The 24,225-nt window shown below is 37.6% G+C and overlaps 1 protein-coding gene and 1 pseudogene across 1 annotated transcript in view; one reads left to right on the top strand and one right to left on the bottom strand.

The window, feature by feature from the left end:
* The first annotated feature begins 1,931 nt into the window (after nucleotides 1–1,931).
* Nucleotides 1,932–24,225, top strand: part of RSL24D1 (ribosomal L24 domain containing 1) — a 61,270-nt gene continuing 38,976 nt past the window's right edge. The window contains exon 1 of the mRNA XM_077127958.1: nucleotides 1,932–2,307. Within this exon, the coding sequence (XP_076984073.1) occupies nucleotides 2,227–2,307 (81 nt within the window). The 5' untranslated portion in view covers nucleotides 1,932–2,226. The remainder of the gene's footprint in view (nucleotides 2,308–24,225) is intronic.
* On the bottom strand, nucleotides 18,237–19,100 carry LOC143656523 (killer cell lectin-like receptor 2; annotated as a pseudogene).

Genomic DNA, 24,225 nt, shown 5'->3' with positions numbered 1-24,225 from the left:
AAATCCTGAAAAATCCACAACAAATCTCCTAGCGCTAATAAATGACTTCAGCAAAGTGACAGGGTACAAGATCAACACCCAAAAATTGGTAGTGTTTTTACACACAAAGAACAATCAGAAGAAGAAATCTAGGAAAATAAAAACTCCATTCACAATAGTAACTAAAGGAATAAAATATTTAGGCATAGATCTAACCAAAGATGTGAAGACAGGCACACAGAAAACTACAAAACATTGCTAAAAGAAATCATAGAAGACCTGAATATTCCACATTTATGGATTAGAAAACTAATATTGTAAAGCTATCAATATTACCTATTTTAGTCTGTTAGAGCTGCCAGAATGCAGTATACCAGTAACAGAATGGCTTTTAAAAAGGGAATTTATTAAGCTATAAGTTTACAGTTCTAAGTTCAAAATTAAGGCACCAACAAGTGGTTATCTTCACTTAAGAAAGGCTGATATCATCTGGAACACCGCTGCCACCTAGGAAGTCATGTGGCTGGCATCTGTTGGGGTCACTAGCTTCTGGACAAATCTCTCAGTCAGGAAGGCACATGATGACATTTGCTGGTTTTCTCTCCTCCTTTCATAAGACTTCCCAAGGGGCATTTTTCTTCTATATTTCCAAAGATCCCTGGCTGTGTGGCCTCTGTTGGCCCTAAAGCTTTTTCCAAAACAGTTCCCTCTTGAATGGGTGGAGATATATCTCCATGGAAATCAACTAATCGAAAGTGACCACTCACAACTGGATGGGTCACAATTCCATAGAAACAATAAAAAAAGAGCCCACCCAGCAAAATTGAATGAGGATTAAAGGACATGGCTTTTCTGGGGTACATGACAGTTTCAAACTGGCATAGTACCCAAAGCAATTTATAAATTCAGTGCAATCCCAATCAAAAGTCCAGCAACCTTTGCAGAAAGAAAAAAGCCAATCATCAAATTTACATGGAAGGGTAAGGGGGCCCAAATAGCTAAAGTCATCTTGAAAAAGAAGAATTAAGTGCAGGACTTACACTCTTGATCTTAAAACTTATTATAAAGCCACAGTAATTAAAACAGCATGTTACTGGCACAAGGACAGATATATAGATGAATGGAATTGAATCGAGTGTTTAAAAAACAACCCCTACATTTATGGCTGACTGATTTTGGTAAGATGGCAAAGACTATACCAGTTGGAAAGAATAGTCTTTTCAATGCTGCTGGGAAAACTAGATCTCCATTTGCAAAGAAAAAAGGAGGACCCCGACCTTGCACCATACACAAGAATAAACTCAAAATGAATCAAAAACCTAAATATAAGACTGAGAACTATCAAACCCCTGGAAGAAAATGTAGAGAAGCATCTTCAGGACTTCGTGTTAGGCAGTGGTTTCTTAACGAAATATTTACTGAATGCCTTTTATGTGGCAGGAACTGTTCCAGGTACTGGGAATAGAGCTGTAAACAGAACAGACAAAAATCCCTGCTCTCATGGAACTCATGCATTGTAGTGAGGGAAGACAGCAACAGCGAGAGGCAGAGAAGGTGAATAGGTTGTTTCATTAGTGTAACAAGGAGGAGAGAGGGGAGACAGGCACCGCACACAAATATACGTGTTTGTCTATGCACAGAAAATCTCAGGTGATAAGGAAACTGACTGCCGTTGGGGAGGACTAGACGTCTGGGGAGGTAACTTCAGTTTCCTATGAAATTGTTTTTGCTATATATGCGTATTACTTCGAAAGGTGGGGGTGGGAGCGGGGGTGGACGGAGAGCCACGGCTCACCCCGAGCAAATCCGCGGAGGACGGGAATCAGGGGCGGGGCTGGGAGACCGCGAACTGCGTTCCTCACAGGCAACTCAAGGTACGGACAGCCCTCCAGAACAAAGATAAGTTATAAAAGATATGCGCAAATGCTGACGTATAGAATACGTAGGAGAGGGAAAATAGGTCCTGTGAGGCCAAATTCAGGAGCTGGTTCAGAGCACGTTATTCTCTGCCATAGCAGGGTCAGCCTAGGCCTTGTAGGGAGCTCGGCGCCTGAGCCAGACAGCAGCAATTTGGCCGCCGGCCGCCAGGTGGCACAATTAGGTGTCAGCCGCGTCACCTCGTTCTGCAACAGCTGAGGACGCTTGCGTTTGCCGGGGTTGATTAAGAAGAGAATCGCTTCCTGTGGCGGTGTACGTCACTTCCCCTCCAACTCGGCTTTTGGCCGTGGGTACGCACGCGGGTTCAATATGCGGATCGAGAAGTGTTATTTTTGTTCGGGACCAATCTATCCCGGCCATGGCATGATGTTCGTCCGCAACGATTGTAAGGTGAGACGGCTGAGCCCAGTACGGGTTCCGGGCCGCGCCGCCTCGCACCGGGTACCCGCAAGTCCGCGGGATTCGACCAGAGTTCCTCGCGTTGCTCCCGAGAGAGGGTGGTTTTGCCGAGAATTTCGGCCTGTACTTCTCGCATGGAGGGTTTCTTCTTTCGGACGTCGCAAATGGGGCTGGTAACCGGGGGCCATACTTCGGGGAGGCTGGCTGCTACGAGGTTCAGAAGCGGTCCCAAGCGGTATCTGTGGGGATTTGGGGTGTCTCTTAGGGCTGCTCGGCCAAACTTGTCCATGGGCCAAATTCTGTAATTCAGTAAACTTCTTTGAACTCATGCCCAGTCACCCTTCATCCTTAGGTCCGTGTCCATCGAGATGAAGACGACGTGGGATGTTCCACAGTGTGTAGAAGTTGATAAGAATGTCCGCGTGTGGTGTGGTAGTGGGCTTATGTAGAGTGTTAGGGGCCACAGATGAGGTGCTGTTTAATTACTGGAAATGGGTTGGAGAGCGTCGTAAATGAAAAGACTCAGAAAGGAGCTGACATTTGTCCGGGATCATGAAATTTGAGTCTGAAAGGGCTATCTAAGTGGAAAGAAAGATAGTTAATTTGAGCAAAGGCACAAAAGGGAGAAAGTGCATAGCTTTATTTAAGATATGTATATGACCTGTTTGTAGATGATGATATAAGCTTGGGGTAAGGCCGTAAATACAAATATTATAAGTCTGTACATATACAGATTTAAGGCCTGGTGGTGAAGGATTTTGTGAAGGGCAATCAGATATGATACATAAATTTGCCCTTGTCAGAATGAATTCCCTTCCTCCTTTTTAAGTAAATTTCCTCTCAGAATTTGACCTTTCTTACATTTCTTTCTGAATCACTAGGTGCTTGTTCAAAATGCAGATTCTTGTTTTCCACCAGATATTCTGAACTAAAATCATTGGAGGTGGGTTGGGGAAGAGGATTTAGAAATCTGTGTATCTAACAAGGTGATTAAAAATATTTTTAACTGAAAATTCCCTTATTAGAACAGTTCCATCTTTACAGAAAAATCATGCCCCCAATTTTCTCTATTAACATTTTACATTTGTTACAATTGATGAAACAATATTACTGTAATTATGTTATTATCTATACTCCATAGTTTACATTCAGATTCACTTTCTGTTTTACATCTCCGTGGTTTTATTATTTTTTAAAATTTTTATTCTAGTGTTATATAACCTAAAATTTCCTATTTTCACTAACCTCTTTCAAGTATACAATTCAGAGGAGTTAATTACATTCATAGTGGTGTAGTACCCTCACCAACTAGTAACAGAACGTTTCCATCACCCTAAACGGGACACTTTGGTACCAATTAAGTATTAATTCCCCATTTCTCTCACCTGCCGTCTCTACCCCTGGTAACCTGTATTCTAATTTCTGACTATGAATTTGCATATTCTCATTATTTCTTTTGTGTAGATCATACAATTCTTGTCCCTTTGTGTCTACCTTATTTCTCTCGACATGTTTTCTTTAAGTTTCATCTCTCTTTCTAAGTTTCATCTCTCGACATGTTTTCTTTAAGTTTCATCTATGTTGTTGCATGTATCAGACTTCATTTCTTTTAATGGCTGAAAATATTTCATCGTATGTATATACCACATTCTATTTATCCATTCATTCATTGATAGACACTTGTGTTGCTTTTACCTTTTGAGTATTGTGAATAATGCTGCTTTGAACTTTCAACAGATATCTGTCTGAGTCTCTGCTTCTAGTTCTTTTTGAATATATAGCTAGAAGAGGGATTGCCAGGTCACAGGGTAATGTTCAATTTTCTGTGGAACCACCAAACCATTTCCCACAGTGGCTACAGCATTTGACATTCTCACTGGCAATCTGTGAGCGTTCCTGTTTTTCTACATCCTTGCCGACAATCTGTTCTTTTCCTTTTTTTAGATAGTAGCAATTCTAATAGGTGTCAAATGATATTTCAGGATTTTGATTTGCATTTGCCTAATAGCCAGTGATGTTAAGCATGCTTTCATGTGCATATTGGCTGTTTATGAACCTTCTTTGAAGAAATGTCTGTTTAGGTCTTCTGCCCATTTTTAAATTGGGTTGTTTGTCTTTTTGTTGCTGCATTGTATGATTTCTTTATATATCCTGGATATTAAACCCTTATCAGATATGTGCTTTCTAAACATTTTCTACCATTTTATATATTGTCTATTTACTTCCATGATAAAGTCTTTTTTTTAAGATGATAGTTTATTTTTATTTTTTAAACTTTTTAATTATATAGTATAACCTATATACAAAGAAAAGAAATAAAAAAGCAATGGTTTTCAAAGCACTCTTCAACAAGTAAGTTACAGGACAGATCCCAGAGTTTGTCATGGGTTACCATACCATCCTCTCAGATTTTTCCTTCTAGCTGCTCCAGAATATAGGAGGCTAGAAGGCTTAAATATTTTTTCACCATCACAATTAACTGTTTTTCCTTCTTTTTTTTGTGAAAAATAACATATATACAAAAAAGCAATAAATTTCAAAGCACAGCACCACAATTAGTTGTAGAACATATTTCAGACATGGGTTACATTTCCATTATAGGTTTTTACTTCTAGCTGTTCTGAGGTACTGAAGACTAAAAGAGATACCAATTTAATGATTCAGCATTCATATTCATTTGTTAAATCCTATCTTCACTGTATAATTCCACCATCACCTTTGATCTTTCCATCCCTCTCCTTAGGAGTGTTTGGGCTGTGGCAATTCTAGATTTTTCATATTGGAAGGTTTTCTTACTAATATGGGGTAGGGAGATGAAACTATATGATGTTCTGGAGAGGTTGGGCCCTCTAGGTTTCAGGGTTTATCTGGACCAGGGACCCATCTGGAGGTTGTAGGTTACTGGAAAGTTACTCTAGTGCAAGGAACTCTTGTGGAATTTTATATATTGCCCTAAGTGTTCTTTAGGATTGGCTGGAAGGGTCCTAGTTGGGGTTTGGCAAATTATGATAGGTAGCAAGGTCTGACTGAAGCTTGCGTAAGAGCAACCTCCAGAGTAGCCTCTTGACTCTATTTGAACTCTGCCACTGATATTTTATTAGTGACACTTCTTTTTCCCGTTTTGGTCAGGATGGAATTGTTGATCCCATGGTGCCAGGTCTGGATTCAACCCTGGGAATCATCTCCCATGTCACCAGGGAGACTTTCACCCCTGGATGTCATGAACCACATAGAGGGGAGGGCAATGATTTCACTTGCAGAGTTGGGCTTAGAAAGAGTGAGGCCACATCTGAGCAACAACAGAGGTTCTCCAGAGGTAACTCTTAGGCATGCCTGTAGGTAATCTAAGCTTCTCCGCTACCAACATAAGCTTCACCTGAGTAAGCCTCAGGCTCGAGGGCATGGTCTATTGATTCAGGTGTTCCTGAAGCTTGACACAGTATCAGGATTCCCTGATGGTAAAGTTTAATAGTTCCATATTCTTTCTTCCATCCCTCAAGGGACTTTGCTGATACTTTTTGATTATCTGCTTAAATACTCTAGGATGTATCTAGGCATTATAATCTATACAAGATTAAAGGTCCTCTTTCTTATTCTTGGCTCTCTGTATTTCAGTTATTCAAATGAGTTATACAGATAGGTTGAGTTAGATTTTGCACTATAGAAAATTTCAGTTCCAGACCAAATAAACCTTTTTTTCTTTGGTCTCAAAGAGTATATGTGGTTCTAAAATAAACACACTGTCTTCCTTACCCTTGTATTCTGAATTACTTTAACCCCAATCTGATTTGCTTCATTTTATCTCTAAATATCAGGTTTCATATATATATATATATATATATATATATATATATGGCATCTCAAAATTCAGAAATAATGATCACCACTCCAGACTTAATGTGTCTGCTCTAAAAGCTTACAATTTAGAGGCCCCTTTTTCTTTTTTTTTTTATTAACGGAAAGAAAAAAAAAAGAAATTAACACAACATTTAGAAATCATACCATTCTACATATGCACTCAGTAATTCTTAACATCATCACATAGATGCATGATCATCGTTTCTGAGTACATTTGCATCGGTTTAGAGGAACTAGCAACACAACAGAAAAAGATATAAAATGTTAATATAGAGAAAAAATAAAAGTAGTAATAATAGTAAAAAAAAACCAAACAAAAAAACCCCTATAGCTCAGATGCAGGTTCATTCAGTGTTTTAACATGATTACTTTACACTTAGGTATTATTGTGCTGTCCATTTTTGAGTTTTTGTATCTAGTCCTGTTGCACAGTCTGTATCCCTTCAGCTTCAATTACCCATTATCTTACCCTGTTTCTAACTCCTGCTGGACTCTGTTACCAATGTCATATTTCAAGTTTATTCTCGAATGTCCGTTCACATCAGTGGGACCATACAGTATTTGTCCTTTAGTTTTTGGCTGGACTCACTCAGCATAATATTCTCTAGGTCCATCCATGTTATTACATGGTTCATAAGTTTATCTTGTCTTAAAGCTGCATAATATTTCATCGTATGTATATACCACAGTTTATTTAGCCATTCTTCTGTTGATGGAGATTTTGGCTGTTTCCATCTCTTTGCAATTGTAAATAACGCTGCTATAAACATTGGTGTGCAAATGTCCGTTTGTGTCTTTGCCCTTAAGTCCTTTGAGTAGATACCTAGCAATGGTATTGCTGGGTCGTATGGCAATTCTATATTCAGCTTTTTGAGGAACCGCCCAAACTGCCTTCCACAGTGGTTGCACCATTTGACATTCCCACCAACAGTGGATAAGTGTGCCTCTTTCTCCGCATCCTCTCCAGCACTTGTCATTTTCTGTTTTGTTGATAATGGCCATTCTGGTGGGTGTGAGATGATATCTCATTTTGGTTTTGATTTGCATTTCTCTAATGGCCAGGGGCATTGAGCATCTCTTCATGTGCCTCTTGGCCATCCATATTTCCTCTTCTGGTAGGTGTCTGTTCAAGTCTTTTTCCCATTTTGTAATTGGGTTGGCTGTCTTTTTGTTGTTGAGTTGAACAATCTCTTTATAAATTCTGGGAGGCCCCTTTTTCTTGTAAGCATTTTTTAAAGGAGACCATACCATCGTTGTTTTTTTGTTCCTGGTTTCTTTGCCTCACCAAATGTCCTGCATGTACATTGACATCATTGCATGCCTCACAACTTTGTTCTTGTTTGTATCAGCGCAACCTTCCTTCATAAGTATACACCATTATTTGCCAATCTGCTTCTCAGCCAGTGCATCCTTCAGCCACCTGTATTTGTCAGTCATCGTGTGTAGTGCCAAAAGTCCACAGTCCATCAACATTCTCAATTTTAGATGATTTCATTTTTCCCAAGAGAAAGTAAGTCAATGAACACACCCTTGTGAAATAAAAAATCTAAACCTCCTCTTAACTCTTGTCCCTCCCCCTATTATTTACCTTTGCTGTTGCTGTCGTAGTACTTATGGTTTCCTTTTGAGCATAGACCATAGCATGCAATAGATGGCAGTTTATTTTTATGCGATTATGTAAATACATTGTTCAAAAATATTCAAAAGACACTTTTTTATATTCATCATCATGATCATTTCTTAGAACATTTGTATCAATTCAGAAAAAGATACAAAAAGAAGAAAGAATAAAGTTCATTTTTACCATACCCCTTACCTCTCCCTTTCGTTAATCACTAGCATATCAACCTACTAAATTTATTTTAACATTTGTTCCCCCTATTATTTATTTTAATCCATATGTTTTACTTATCTGTCCGTAAGGTAGATAAAAGGAGCATCAGACACAAGGTTTTCACAACCACAGTCACATTACAAAAGCTCTATCATTATACAGTCATCTTAAAGAAATGTGGCTACAGGAACACAGCTCTACGTTTTCAGGCACTTCTCTCCAGCCTCTCCATTATACCTTAACTAAAAAGGTGATGTCTATACAATGCATAAGAATAACCTCCAGGATAACCTTTCCACTCTGTTTGAAATCTCTCAGCCGTTGATACTTTGTTTTGTCTTGTTTCTCTCTTCCCCCTATTGGTTGTGAATGTTTTCTCCATCCCTAGACGCTGAGTCCCAGCTTATTCTAGGATTTCTATCCACGTTGCCCCAAAAGTTTATACTCCTGGGAGTCATGTCAATCATATCTTTAGTTACATAGTTTTGAAAAGTCATAAGAAAAATGTTGGGAGGTTTAATACATGAACACTTTCAACTTTGTGTAACATTATTTAGGTTAAGTTACTCAGCTCTGAAGTAAATAGACAAGTTTTCTATTAAATAGTAACAGTTTAGTATCTAAAAGCAAGTTTACTACACCAATGGCAACAGTTATACTCTCAGAACCAACCTTTACTTTCCTTAATGTGAAAGAACAAATCACAAACAGAAGTTACAGTTTATGTGGGAGTCATTTCCTATGGGGGGGGCAGTGAGTTTGCTTGTTGTGTTGGCTGAGAGAGAGGCCACATCTGAGCAACAAAAGAGGTTCTTTGGGGGTGACTTTTAGGCCTAATTTTAAGTAGGCTTAGCCTGTCCTTTGCAGGGTAAGTTTCATATGAACAAACCCAAAGATTGAGAGCTTGGCCTATTGCTTTGGCTGTCTCCACTGCTTGTGAGAATATCAGGAATTCTTCATATGGGGAAGTTGAATTTTCCCCCTTTCTTGCCATTCCCCCAAGGGCATTTTGCAAATACTTATTTATTCAGTGTTCAAATCACCCTTGGATTTATCCGGGCCTCACTCTGGACGAACCTATGAAATCTGCCCTACTCAAGGTACCATACTTATGGTGTCAACTGAACTGCCCGCATAAGTTGTATTAGGAAATACACTAGTCAAAATATAGATTTTGTACCAAATAAACATTTTTTGTTTTAGTTTCACACATAAAGTTTTAAAATATGAATTACCATCTTTTCTCAACACCCTGCAGTATTGACATTCCTTTGTTCTTCCTCATGCAAAAACAGTTTTAAATTTCTGCAGTTAGTCACTATCATTATACACTCTAAGCATTCCTAGGTTATACCATCTCAGTCTTTATCATCTGTCTTTCCTTCTGATTTCATTTGTGCCCCCAGCCCTCCTGCGTCTTTCATTCTCACATTCAACTTCATTCAGTATACTAACATTATTGTATTACAATTAGGTAGTATTGTACTGTCCATTTTTGAATGCTTACAATCAGTCCTGTTGCCCAATATGTAGCCCTTCAGCTCCAATTACCCAATATGTACCCTATTTCTATCTCCTTATGGTCTGTTCGTTACTGAAATTCTTGAAGATCATTCAGTAATGTTAGTTCATATCAGTGAGACCATAAGTATTTGTCCTTCAAAAGGCATTTTTAAAAATGTATTTAAAAATACGTTTTTCTGACTTACAGAGGTCACCTAAAATAAGAAAGTGAACAAACATCTTTTAGACCATTCATGACACTGTCACCTTACATAGTCACTAATTTTTGCCACTTTTGGATGAAATGGAAATTCTGTATATTTCCAGATGCATTTCATAGCTTATAGCTTATAGCTTATAGCACTCACTAAAAACTAACAGCCATCGTACTGTGATAAATTTTGTGAGGTACCTAGAATATTACTACTAACGGGAACAGAGCGTGAGGTAAACTAACCTACCCCAAACCTTTGAAGCCAGAGATTTTAAGTATAGCACTTGAAAATACTAGGTTTATATTCAAATGTGCAAGTAAAACAAATGTTAGCTGTACCAACAAGTAACAGAAAAACTGTAGATCTTCATTTTAAGACCCTTTGATATAATTATCTAGATAAATGCGAAGAGTTTCAGTTTATGAAATGGACTAAGTAATTTGTCTTTCCTACTATAAAATACTGAAAACCAAGTGCTAAGCTCAGCAATCATAGGTTAAAGAAATGAAAATGAAGAAACTTTAATGGTATTCTAGAAAAACAGAAGGCCCATTTTAAACTAATTTAAGCCTGTGAGTTAATCCGTGTGGAAAAGGCAAGAGAGAAATAACCTGTATTAGTTAGGGTTCTCTAGAAAAACATAATCAGCAGGGAACACTCGCAAATATAAAATTTGTAAAAGTGTCTCACCTGACCATGGGAACGCAGAATCCAAAATCCACAGGGCAGGCTGTGAAGCTGACGTTCCAATGGAGAGTCTGGATGAACTCCACAGGAGAGGCTTGCCAGCTGAAGCAGGAAGAGCCTTTCTCTTCTGAATCCTCCTTAAAAGGCTTCCAGTGATTAGATTAAGCATCACTCATTGCAGAAGACACACTCCTTGGCTGATTATACATGGAATCAGCTATGGATGCAGCTGATGCAATCATGATTAATACTATGAAATGTCCTCATTGCAGCAGACAGGCCAGCACTTGCCCAACCAGGCAAACAGGTACCACCACTTGGCCAAGTTGACACATGAACCTAACCGTGACATAACCCTTTTGAAATTTGCTCTAAATCGAAAAAAACTAGTGTTTCACCAGAAAACTAGAGGTAAAAGTATGTGTGCTCATTACGCTGTGGGAATTAAAACCAACAAGAAGAAAGGAAGCGCAAGGATAAGAAAGTTCAATCAATTTATGTGGGATGGTAATAAAGCAGTAATACTATAGATTTACTGTAATCTGATCAACCAAAAATTCTTAGATTTTCTAAAATTACTTTGGTCATATTGTTGCTTGAAAATTTAAAGTGCTTGTCTCTTTTAAAGAGTTAGTAAATTATTCTAAAAACTTACATCCTTCTAGCCTTGTGAAAGTTACTTTTCAAGAAAGCTTGATGGAAATCATTTCAAGGTACAATGTTAGGATACTTTTTTTTGAAGTACAAAGGAAAACCAGTTATATTTTTACATAGTTTTGAACAGTCATAAGAAAAATGTTGAGTTTTAATACATGAACGCTTTCAACTTTGTATAACATTATTTAGGTTAAGTTACTCAGCTCTGAAGTGAACAGGCAAATTTTCTATTAAGTAGTAACAGTTTAGTATCTAAAAGCAACTTTGCTGTGCCTATGGCAACAGTTATACCCTCAGAACCAACCTTTACCTTCCTTAATGTGAAAGAACAAATCACAAACAGAAGTTAACAGTTTACCTTTCAGTCTGTCTTTTAAGGCACTGTTCTTTTTTTCCTTAATGATAGAAGGTGCTTTACAAGTATGAATAATAACCTCCTGTACATTTATTGTTAGTATCCCAACATTTCTTTAAATCTGGAATGTAGATTTTCCAGATCTCTTTGTGGCATCGTCTTTCTAATGTAGAAAAATATCAAGCACAAAGTTTACTCTATGGGTACAGTTTAATTTTAAATGATAACCAAAAATCCACCTGATTGGTGCTCATTTGGCACAAATTTTTTCAGTTCTGGCCATTAGACTGTATCCAGAGTTAGGATGAAATGTCGCTTTCAAACTTTAAAATGGTTACATTTAAACAGCCAAGGGTCAGGAAGTTGTCTGCACTGGACAATATTTTCCATTGCTTACAGAAAGTTACATTTGGCATGTCAAGAGAGAGCATAACCTTACAGCAGCAGCAGTTTAAAATAAAAGACAGCCACAGGATTCAGGCAGAATATTTAAAATATTTCCATTGAGCAAAATGATTTAACTGATTTTTCAAGGATGATGCTCTAAATTATCGCATCCTTTGGAAATTTAAAGATCCTGGAATAGTGTCTTCCATGTGGATCATCTTGAAAGATAATATTTTTTGTTTCAGTGAATTACTCGAATGAATCAAGTTTGTGTTAATTTAATGGTGTTTATAGAGTGTGGTAATTTCATTCTTTAGATTTGCAGAATTTATAGAGAAAGAAAATTACAACCTGCACACCCAAGGCAAGAATTCATCCAATGAAACTGTCTCCACCAAAGGTAGACTTGCGTACAGGTTGTGAAGTTGGAGTGAAAGTGGTATTTGTTGTACCTGATGTAATGACAGGGTGGAGGAGAGGTACTATAAACCAACTTGACCTTACAGACAAATATCGAATACTTCACCCAAAAAGAGCTGAATACATTCTTTAGCCCATATTGATCATTCTCTAGGATACACCATATGTTCCATGGCAAAACAAGTCTCAATGGATTAAAAAATACTGAAATCATACAGTGTGTCTTCTCTGACCACAAGGGAACAAAACTAGAAACCAATAACAAAGGGAAGACTGAGCTGTAGAAGAGAAAGACTGAGTTGCAGTTTTAGCTATAGAGTTGGTTGGCAACAGTGGCAGTAGGAGCAGAACAGAATTCTGTACCATTTACCACGTGGCAATCACTAACGGTTGAATTATGTGGGCAGTAGTTTTTAACCTTTACATTCTATCCAGAAGCAAATAGTATGAGCAGTGTTAGCCTGGATACAGTATAAGCAGTAGTAGTTTTCACAGGTTCCTGGTACTATAGTGGTTGGTGGCCAGAGTGAGAGTGTTGGGGAAATCTTGGTAGAGGATGCCTATAATTGTAGGTTTAATCATGGTTTCAGTGCCTATAATTGTAGGTTTAATCATGGTTTCAGTGAGGGTGGTGTTCTCAGTCATGGAGAGCACACAGAGCACAGTCAGGCAAGTGGCAGCCCAAAGCTGCAGATGATAGAGCCCTAATAATGCACCTCAGCACTGGTGTTCTGCTGAAACTTGGGGCATATAGTGCTCAGTGTGTCCCTCTGTCACATGCTGTTTAGTTTACTGTGGCTTTGTAATAAGTTTTAAGATGGGAACTTGTGAGTCCTCCAACTTTATTCTTCTGTTTTCAACATTAGCATTTCGGGCCCCTAACTTACCTGTATAATTTTGATGCTTAGGTTTTCCATTTCTGCTAAGAGGGTTGTTGGAATTTTTTTTTTTAACATGGGCAGGCACTGGAAATCGAACCCGGGTCCTCTGGTATGGCAGGCAAGCGTCCTTGCCTGCTGAGCCACCATAGCCCACCCAGTTGTTGGAATTTTGATTGCAGTTACATTGAATGTGTAAATCACTTTGGCTAGATTTAACATCTTAACATTTAGTCTTCCAGTCCATGAACATGGAATATCCTGCCGTTTATTTAGGTCTTTGGTTTCTTTTAGCAATGTTTTATAGTTTTCCATGTATAACTCCTTTACAGTCTTGGCTAGATTTATTCCCAGATACTTGATTCATTTAGTTGCTATTGTAAGTGTAATTTTTCTTGATTTTCCCATCAGATTGTTCATTGTTTATGTACAAAAAACTCGACTGGGTTGGTGTGATGGTGGCTCAGTGGTAGAATTCTCGCCTGCCATGCCAGAGACCTGGGTTCGATTCCCGATGCCTGCCCATGCAAAAAAATAAAAACAAAAGCACCTCAATTGAGTTTTGACCTTGATCTTGTACCCTGCCACTTTGCTGAATTCATTTATTGACTCTAGTAGCTGTATTGTGGATTTTTCAGGATTCTCTCTCTCTAGGATAATGTCCTCTGCAAATAGGAAAAGTTTTACTTCCTTCCCAATGTGGATGCCATTTTATTTTTCTTGCCCTGTTGCTCTGGCTGGCAATTCCAGCACATTGTTGGATCACAGTGTGATAGTGGACATCTTTGTCTTGTTCCATATTTTAGAGGGAAAGCTTTCAGTCTTTCACATTGAGTGTGATGTTAGCTGGGAATTTTTCACATATGCCCTTTATCATGTTGAGAAAGTTTCCTTCTGTTCTTAGTATTCTGTATGTTTTTATCAAGACTGGGTGTTGGATTTTGGCAGAAGCCTCTTCTGCATAAGTTGAGATAATCATGTGCTTTTTTCCTTCGTTCTGTTCATGTGGTGTATTACATTAGTTGATTTCTTATATTAGATCACTTGCATTTCCAGGATAAATTTCACTTGATTGTAGTATATCGTTCTTTTAGTGTGCTGTTGGATTCAGTTCACTAGTGTTTTGTTGGGGACATTTTGCATTTATATTGATAAGGGATATTGATCTGTAATTGTCTTTCTTTTTTTTTTGTATGCTTTATGACAGGGTCACATCATTATTTTTCCATGTGAGTATCCTGTTATTGCAGCACCGTTTGTTGAATTTTTGTATGTTTTTTGTTTGTTTTGCTTGGTTGGTTGTTTTTGGGGAAGTGCTGTAATTTTCTTTTTTTGTGAAATATTTATATGGCTTTGATATTGAGTTGATCTTATAGAATGAGTTAGGAAGCATTCCCTGTTATACACATTTTTAGAAGAGTTTGAGCAGGATTGTTGTTAATTCTTTGAATCATGAGTCTCACTCACCGGTGAAGCCATCTGGTCTTGGGTTTTTCTTTGTCAGAGGTTTTGATGACTGAGTCAGTCTTTTTCTCTTTGTTCTTAATTCTGTGTAGGTAGTTTGTGTGCATCTAGGAATTTTGTCTTTTTTGATGTAGGTTATCTAATTTATTGGCATTCAGTTTTTTCTAGGAGCCTACTATGATCCATTTGATTTATGTGGGGATTGTAGTAATACATTTCTAATTTTAGTTATTTATGTCCTCTATTTGTGTCCTCTATTTGTGTGTGTGTGTGTCAGTCTAGCTAAAGGTTTGTCATTTTTCTTTATCTTTTCAAAGAACCTGTTTTTGGTTTTGTTGATTCTATTTGTTTTTCTCTCTGTTTTATTTCTTCCACCCTAATCTTCGTTATTTTTGTCCTTCTGTTTGCTTTGGGTTTAGTTTGCTCTTCTTTAGTTCATCCACGTGTGTGAAGTTAGTCACTGATTGAAGATCTTTGTTTTTTCTTAATGTCAGAATTTATAGCTTTCCCTTTCATCTGATATCTTGGTAAGATTATTTTGAAGCCTGGTTTCCCTCTTTTCTAAGATATTGTTATTGATTGGGTTCATGTTAAATGTCCTTTTTGGCACTTGTTTTGTCATTATTTCCTGGCCAGAACAGGACCAGGGCCCCACACAGGGGCTACATATCAGTTTCAAAGGGCCCTGGTGAGAGAGTCAAGAAAGCAGCTTCCCAGTACTGCACCTTTCCGGCTTTCCCAGCAGATGACGCCTGCTGGCAACTTTTTCCCCACAGCCCTACAAATGTAAGTTCTTTTTTAGCCTTCTGTCCCCTCTATTTTGGAGGCGGATAGAAATAATGATACAGTGGTGCTGTGGGCACTTGTCCAGAAACAATCAAGGCTGTAGGACCCCACGGTCCAATTTCATTAACAAGCAGTTGAATCAGAACTGTGCTGTGTCCACCTTTAATCCCAGGTGGGAGGGCTTATTTGCCCATCCCAGTCAGTCCACAGTAGCCAACTGGGCAGGGTTTGGACAGACCAGAAACTGTTGGCCTTGAGGGTAGAGTATGGGCAACAGGAACGTGGTGGAGTTGAGGTTCTCTGTGAAAACAGTGGTGCTATGGGTGCTCCAGGCTCCTGCCTAGAAGGGATAAAGGTTGCATGACTCAGAAGAATCAACCTCTCCAGCCAACAGTTGGATAAGAACTGTGCCACATGTCCCTCTTTTCCTTGGGGGAGGGTCTCCCCATCTCTACCATCTGCAGTAGCAGCAAGCTCGGTAAGAACCAGTGGATCCAAAGCTGTCAGCCTTGGGGGTGGAGGACGGGCACTGGGAACCATGGTTGAGTTCACTCACCACACAATTTCTCCGTTTCTTTGTCTAGCTCTTCCTTGTATGTTGCAATGGTCCTTCCCTGGTCTCCCAAGTCTTAGAACCTCTACTTTGGACAGTTTCTGCTTGTTTTCTAGGTGTTTTTGGTGGAAGAGTGAGTTTTGCCTCTTATTCTACCATGTTTTCTGAAGTCTGTTGTGGAAATTTTAAATTTTTTCGTTTTGCATGGACAGGCACCGGTAAGCGAACCCAGGTCTCCAGCATGGCAGGTGACAACTCTGCCTGCTTAGCCCACTCTATTGTGGTGTTCTAGTTTGCTAGCTGCCAGAATGTAATATATCAGAAATGGAATGACTTTTAAAAAGGGGAATTTAATAAGTTGCTAATTTACAGTTCTAAGGCCGAGAAAATGTCCCAATCACAACAAGTTATAGAAATGTCCGATCAAAGGCATCCAGGGAAAGATACCTTGGTTCAAGAAGGCCGATGAAGTTCAGGGTTTCTCTGTCAAGTGAAAAGACACATGGCGAACACAGTCAGGGCTTCTCTCTTGGCTGGAAGGGCACATGGCGGATACCGCGTCATCTGCTAGCTTTCTCTCCTGGCTTCGGGTTTCATGAAGCTTTCCGGGAGGCATTTTCCTTCTTCATCTCCAAAGGTCGCTGGCTGGTGGACTCTCTGCTTCGTAATGTTGCTCTCTCTGAATCTCTTTCTCTAAAATGTTTCCTCTTTTATAGGACTCCAATAAACCAATCAAGACCCACTCAAATGGGTGGAGACATGTCATCCCCTACTCCAGTTTAACAACCATTCTTGACTAAATCACATAATCCAGGGAGATGATCTCATTACAGTTTCAAACATACAGTATTGAATAGAGATTATTCTACCTTTATGAAATGGGATTTATATTGAAACATGGCTTTTCTTAGGGGGCATACGTCCTTTCAAACCAGCACATGTGGTAACTTTTAAGACTGGGAAGTGAGTTCTTTAGGTTCCTCCCCCCAAGATGTTTTTAACTATTCACGGCCCTCTACCCTTCCATATAAATTTGATACTTGGCTTTTCCATTTCTGCAAAGGAGGCTGTTGGGATTTTGTTTGAGATTGCATTGAATCCGTAAATCCCTTAAGGTAGAATTGACATCTTAACAATACTTAGTTTTCCAGTTCAGGAAAATGGACTGTTCTTCCATTTATGTAGGTATTCTTTGGTTTCTTTTAGCAGTGTTTTGTGCTTTCTGTGTACAAGTCCTTTACGTCCTTGGTTAGATTTATTCTTAAATATTGGTACTTTTGCTGCTGTAAATGGAATTTTTTCTTGATTTCTTCTTCAGGTTGCCCATTACTGGTTTATAAAAACACTACTGATTTGTGTTGCTTTTGTACCCCTTCACTTTGCTGAAATAGTTTATTAGTGCTACTAGCTATGTTGGGATATTCAAGACTTTCTGTATATAGGATAATGTCATCTGCATATAAATAGGGAAAATTTCACTTCTTCCTTTACAATTTGGCTGCCTTATTTCTTTCTCTTACCTAATGCTCTCACTAAAATTTTCATTCAGTGTTGATTAACAGTGATGACCGAGGGCATTCTTATTTTGTTCCTTATCTTAGAAAGCTTTTGCCCTTTCACCGTTGAATATACTTTTAGCTGTGTGTTTTTCATATATGCCCTTTAACATGTTGAGGAAGTTTTCTTCTTTTCCTAGTTTTCTAAGTGTTTTTTCAAGAAGGGGTACTGCATTTTATCAGATACCTTTTTTGCTCAAATTGAGATGATCATGCATTTTTTCCCCCTTAATTCTGTTAATGTGTGGTGTATATGAATTGAACCACCCTTCTGTTCCTGGGCTAAATCCCACTTGTCATGATGTAAAATTATTTTTATATGCTAATGGATTCAGTTTCCTAGTATTTTGTTGAAGCGTTTTGCATCTATATTCATAAAAGATATTTGCATCTATATTCATAAAAGATCTCTTATGGTATCTTTGTCTGGCTTTAAGTATGAGGGTGATGCTGGCCTACTAGAATAAGTTAGGGAGTGTTCTCTTTTCAGCTATTTGTAAGAGTTTGAGTAAGATTGGTGTTAAGAATTCTTGGAATATTTGGTAGGATTTCCCTTTGAAGCCATCTAGGTCCTGGGCTTTTCCTTATTGTGAATTTTTTTTTTTTTTTTTATGGCTGATTCAGTCTCTACCTAGTAATTGGTTTGTTAAGATTTTCTCTTTGTTCTTTTTTTTTTACAGTCAAAAATATTTATTTGTAAAGAATCAAAATTAATACAGAAAACAAAAAATGAAAGAAAATTCCGTTTTCAACTTTGTCTTCTTTACCTATATGGAACCAAGGAAAGTGTGATGAATTCTCTTCTCACAGATACACTTGTAGATTTTAGAGCACTCGATATTTATTACTCTTGTTAAGGTTAAAAATGCACATTTTCCTCTTCCAGAAGGCAAACTTATTATGGCAAAATTAATTTCAGAAGGTGTGCCATTGTCCATCCATTTCCATTTGTGATCCTTTTCATTATATGATAATCCAGTTAGTAATTTTTATAAATTTGGGATTGATTGAAGGCCAGTTCATCTTTGTCATCTGTCTTCAAAAGAGGTGATCTGTACTTTTGGCAGGTAAGGGGTGATCTGTACTTTTGGCAAGTCTGTTTACATTCCTTCCACTTTTTATTTCCAGTGGTAAAAAGGTATAACATTTTATGTCACAACAAAACCATTTGTCTTCCCCGAGTTTACCTGTTTTGCAGAGATTTTGAAGAGATTCCATATTTTCTATGACATATGTTCTTTTTTCAGAGTGAGTCCAGTTTCTATTTTTGCTGAAGCATTTCATTTTTGAGAATGTCATATTCTAAAGTCTTATTTGTCAAAAGTTGTTCCCTTTAAGTAGCTGTCATTTTGCATAATGTGGTAGTTTTGACTGAGGTTTTGTAGAATTTCCTCTTGTTGATGTTTCTCTTGAATATACTGAAAAATCTTTGCCCCCAGCACTGTGACTGTCATCAACAATAGTAAACAAAGCTTCCCCAGAGTCACTGCAGTAAGATGCCAGGACATTGGACATGCTTTGCCATCAGTTTTCCCAGTCTTTTGAGTACCAGTAGGCCTTAATCTGTTCTGTGACTCTGAGGGAGGCAGAAGAAACCTCAGGGCTGAATAAATCACTTCCTGATTGCTCATTTCTGGCTTTTAACATTAATCAGTGTTAAAAGATGATATCCAAGGAACAAGAAATTTTGAAAATAAATTACAAATAAATCTAATGACTGGTGTCCTTCTCCTTGAAGAAAGTCTGCTGGCAATCCAGGATACCTCTGTCATGTGGCAGCCTCTGCTGGTTTCCCCTTCTCTTGGGTTTCATTGCTTCCAGCTTCTGGCTTCACTTGACTTCTCTCTAAGCCTCTGCATGTCTCTTTGTCTCTCAACTTCTCTGGGGCATTTTTTCTGTGAGCTTCTCTTAATCTCTCTTTGTTCTTGAGTCAGTGTAGGTAGTTTGTATGTTTCTAAGAATTTGTCCAATTCATCTAGGCTATCTAATTTGTTGGCATACATGTTCATTGTATCTTCTTATAGTTCCTTTTATTTCAGTTGGGTCAGTAGTAATATCCCTTTTCTTTTCTGATTTTAGTTATTTGTGTCCCCTTTTTTCTTTCATAAGTCTAGCTAAAGGTTTTCAATTTCATTGATCTTTTCAGAGAACCAACTTGATTTTGTTGAGTCTCTGTATTGTTTGTTTCTTTTATCGTCTATTTCATTTATCTCTATTCTTTGTTATTTACTTCCTTCTACTTGCTTTGGGTTTAGTTTGCTCTTTTTCTAGTTCTAGTTTTGAGGTTAGTTCTCTGATTTGATGTCCTTTTTTGATAGAAGTTTTTAGGGTTATAAATTTCCCTTTCAGTACTGCTTTTGCTGCATACTATAAATTTTAGTATGTTGTATTTTCCTTTTCATTTGTGTCTAGATATTTCTTAACTTCCCTTATGTTCTCCTCTTTAATTTATTGGTTGTTTAAGAGTATGTTGTTTAATTTCCACATATTTGAATTTTTCTTTTCTCTGTGTTACTGGTTTCTAAATTTCATTCTGTTGTGATTGGGGAAGAGATGTTGTATGGTTTCAGTGTTTTTAATTTGCTGAGGCTTGTTCTGTGACCTAAAGATATGGTGTATCCTGGAGAATGATCCACGTGCACTTGAGCGGTATATGTATTCTGTTGTGAAGTGTTCTGTGTATGATCTCCTAGGTCTAGTTGGGTTAGAATATCATTGAAGTTTTGTATTTCCTTGTTGGTCTTCTGTCTAACTGGTCTAAAACCTCTTGTGCTTAATGTAGAACTGCCTATTTCTCTTTTCAAATTTGTGAGTATTTGCTTTATATATTTTGGGGCTCTGCTTTTAGTTGCATGTGTATTTATAATTGTTACATTTTGTTGAATTGATCCATTTAGCAGTTTATAATGACCATCTTTGTCCTTAGTAACAGTTTTTGACTTAAAATAGAACTTTCCTGATATTAATATGCTTGAAACTGCAAATTTATTTTTACCTTTTATGCATTTGCATTTTAGAACCCATAAGAAGTAAGAAGTAGAGTTACATACCAAAAAAAAAAAATACAATACGAAGTTCTGTTGTTCAGAATTACTCAAATGGCTACTTTTATTGGAGGTCTGATTCTTTATGCTGTTTTGAATTGCTATCAAGTGTCCTCAGCTTGAATAACTCTCTTCTTTACTGAATTCAGTGCAGTTCTTATGCATTGGTTGTAGAACAGGTCTAGTGGTAATGAACTTCCTTAGCTTTTGTTTTTCTGGGAATGTCTTAATCTTTCCTTCATTTTGGGGGGGGGAGGGTTGGGGTGGTGTGGGGTGCATGGTCAGGGAGAACCCGGGTCTCCCACATGGAAGGCAAGCGTTCTATCACTGAAAAACCCATGTATCCTCTCCTTTATTTTTTTTTAATTGTTAAAAATAACATATATACAAAAAAAAGCAATACATTTCAAAGTACATCACAACAATTAACTGTACAACAGATTTCAGAGTTTGATGTGGGTTACAATTCCACAATTTTAGGTTTTTCCTTCTACCTGCTCCAAGACACTGGGAGACTATAATCAATATAATGATTCAGCAGTCACACTCATTTGTTAAGTCATATCTTCTCTGTTATAATTCCACCTTGTCTTTTATTCCCCCTCTACCTAATTTATTTTAACATATGTCCCCCCTATTATTTATTTATTTTATATTTTGGGTGCATGATCTGATTATTATTTATTTTTAATCCATATTTTTTACTCATCTGTCCATACCGTACATAAAAGGAGCATCAGAACAAGGTTTTCACAATCACACACTTTGTGAAACTTGTATCGTTATACAGTCATCTTTAAGAAACATGGCTACTGGAACACAGCTCTACAGTTTCAGGCACTTCCCTCTAGTCTCTCTAATACACCTTAAACTGAAAAAGGGTTATCTCTGTAATGCGTAAGAATAACCTCCAGGATAACCTCTTGACTCTATTTGAAATCTCAGCCACTGACACTTTACTTTGTCTCATTTCTCTGTTTCCCCTTTCAGTCAAGAAGGTTTTCTCAATCCCTTGATGCTGAGTCCCAGCTCATTCTAGGATTTCTGTCCCACGCTGCCAGGAAGGTTTACACTCCTGGGAGTCATGTCCCATGGTGGGGGGGGTGCAGTGAGTTCACTTGCCATGTTGGCTGAGAGATTGGCACATCTGAGCAGCAAAAGAGGTTCTCTGGGGGGGGTGACTCTTAGGCCTAACTCTTAAGTAGGCTTAGCCTATTCTTTGTGGGGATATGTTTCATATGAACAAACCCCAAGACTGAGGATTCGATGTATTGATTTTGTTGTCCCCACTGCTTGCAAGAATATCAGGCCTTCTCTAAATGGGGAAATTGAATTTTCCCTCTTTCTGACCATTCCCCCAAGGGGACTTTGCAAGTACTTTTTTATTCACTGTTCAAGTCACTCTGGGATTTATCAGGGCATCACTCTGGACAAACCTACAAAATCTCATGCCCTCCTCAAGGTTCCATGTTACTTATGGTGTTCATTTAAACTCTCCATAAGTTATATTAGGAGATGCACTAGTCAAAATATAAATTTTGTACCAAATTTTTTTTTCTTTTCACACATAAGTTAAAGTTTTAAAATATGAATTATCGTCTATTTTCAACACTGTGCAATATTGACCTTCCTTTGTTCTTCCTCATGCAAAAACGTTTTTGTACCAAATTAACATTTTTTGCTTTTAGTCTTACATATAAGTTGAAGTTTTAAAATATGAATTGCCATCTATTTTCAACACTCTGCAGTATTGACATTCTTTTGTTCTTCCTCATGCAAAAACAGTTTTAAATTTCTACATTTAGTCACTATCATTGTACACTCTCTAAGCATTCCTAGGTTATACAATCTCAGTCTTTATCATCTACCTTTTCTTCTGATTTCATTTGTGTCCCCAGCCCTCCTGCCTCTTTCATTCTCACATTCAGCTGCATTCAATATATTAACATTATTGTATTACAGTTAGGTAGTATTGTGCTATCCATTTCTGAATTTTTCTAATCAGTCCTGTTGCACAATCTGTATCCCTTCAGCTCCAATTACCACCCTATTTCTATTTCCTGATAGTCTCTGTTTTTAACTGAAATTCTTCAAGTTCATTGATTAATGTTAGTTCATATCAGTGAGACCATACAGTATTAGTCCTTTTGTTTTGGGCTAACCTCACTCAGCACAATGTCCTCAAGGTCCATCCATGTTGTTACATACTTCATAACTTTATTCTGTCTTACAGCTGCATAATATTCCATCGTATGTACATACCACAGCTTGTTTAGCTACTCCTCTGTTGATGGACATTTAGGCTGTTTCCATCTCTTGGCAGTTGTAAATAATTCTGCCATAAACATTGGTATGCAAATGTCTGTTTGTGTCCTTGCCCTCATGTCCTCTGAGTAGATACTTCGCAATGGTATTGCCAGATCAAATGGCAACTCTATACTTAGCTTCCTGAGGAACTGTCAAACTGCCTTCCAGAGCAGTTGTACCATTTTGCATTCCCACCAACAGTGGATAAGTGTGCCCCTTTCTCCATATCCTCTTCAGCACTTGTCCTTTTCTGTTTTATTGATAATGGCCATTCTGGTGGGTGTGAGATGATATCTCATCATCTCATTGTGACTTGATTTGTATTTCTCTAATAGCCAGGGAAATTGAGCATCTTTTCATGTGCCTTTTGACCATTTGTATTTCCTCTTCTGAGAAGTGTCTGTTCATGTCTTTTGCCCATTTTGTAATTGGGTTGTTAAGTTGAACAATCTCTTTATGTATTCTGGATACTAGGCCCTAATCTGATACATTGTTTCCAAATATTGTCTCCCATTGTGTGGACTGTCTTTACTTTCTTGATGAAGTTCTTTGATGCACAAAAGTGTTTAATTTTGAGGAGTTCCCATTTATCTGTTTCTTTCTTCAATGCTCGTGCTGTGGGTATAAGGTCTAGGAAACCACCTCCTATTTATAAGATAAGATATTTCCCTACATTTTCTTTTAAAAGTTTTATGGTCTTAGATCTAATGTTTAGATCTTTGATCCATTTAATTTTTGTATAGGGTGTGAGATATAGATCCTGTTTTGTTCTTTTGCATGTGGATATCCAGTTCTCTAGGCACCATTTATTGAAGAGACTGTTCTGTCCCAGGTGAGTTGGCTTGACTGCCTAATCGAAGGTCAGTTGTCCATAGAGGAGAGGGTCTATATTTGAACATTCTATTCAATTCCATTGGTCAGTATATTTATCTTTATGCCACTACATGCTTTTTTGACCACTGTAGCTTTGTAATATACTTTAAAGTCAGGTAGTGTGAGACCTTCGACTTCATTTTTGTTTATCAGGATATTTTTAGTTATTCAGGGCACCCTTCCTCTCCAGATAAATTTAGTTATTGTTTTTTCTATTTCTGGAAAGTAAGATTTTGTATTTTAATTGGTATTGCATTGAATCTGTAAATCAATTTAGGTAGAATTGATATCTTAACTATATTTAGTTTTCCAATTCATGAACACGGTATGCCCTTCCATTTATTTAGGTCTTCTGTGATTTCTTTTAGCAGATTCTTGTAGTTTTCTTTGTATAGGTCTTTTGTATCCTTAAATTTATTCCTAAATGTTTTATTCTTTTGGTTGCAATTATAAATGGAATTTTTTTATTGATTTCCCCATCAGAGTATTACTAGTTTATAGATACACTACAGATTTTTGAGTGTTGATTTTG

This window comes from Tamandua tetradactyla, chromosome 14, assembly GCF_023851605.1.
Source record: "Tamandua tetradactyla isolate mTamTet1 chromosome 14, mTamTet1.pri, whole genome shotgun sequence".
In the NCBI taxonomy this organism is placed as follows: domain Eukaryota; kingdom Metazoa; phylum Chordata; class Mammalia; order Pilosa; family Myrmecophagidae; genus Tamandua; species Tamandua tetradactyla.
The sequence above is the reverse complement of the archived record's forward strand: the minus strand, read 5'-3'. Positions and strand labels throughout refer to the sequence as shown.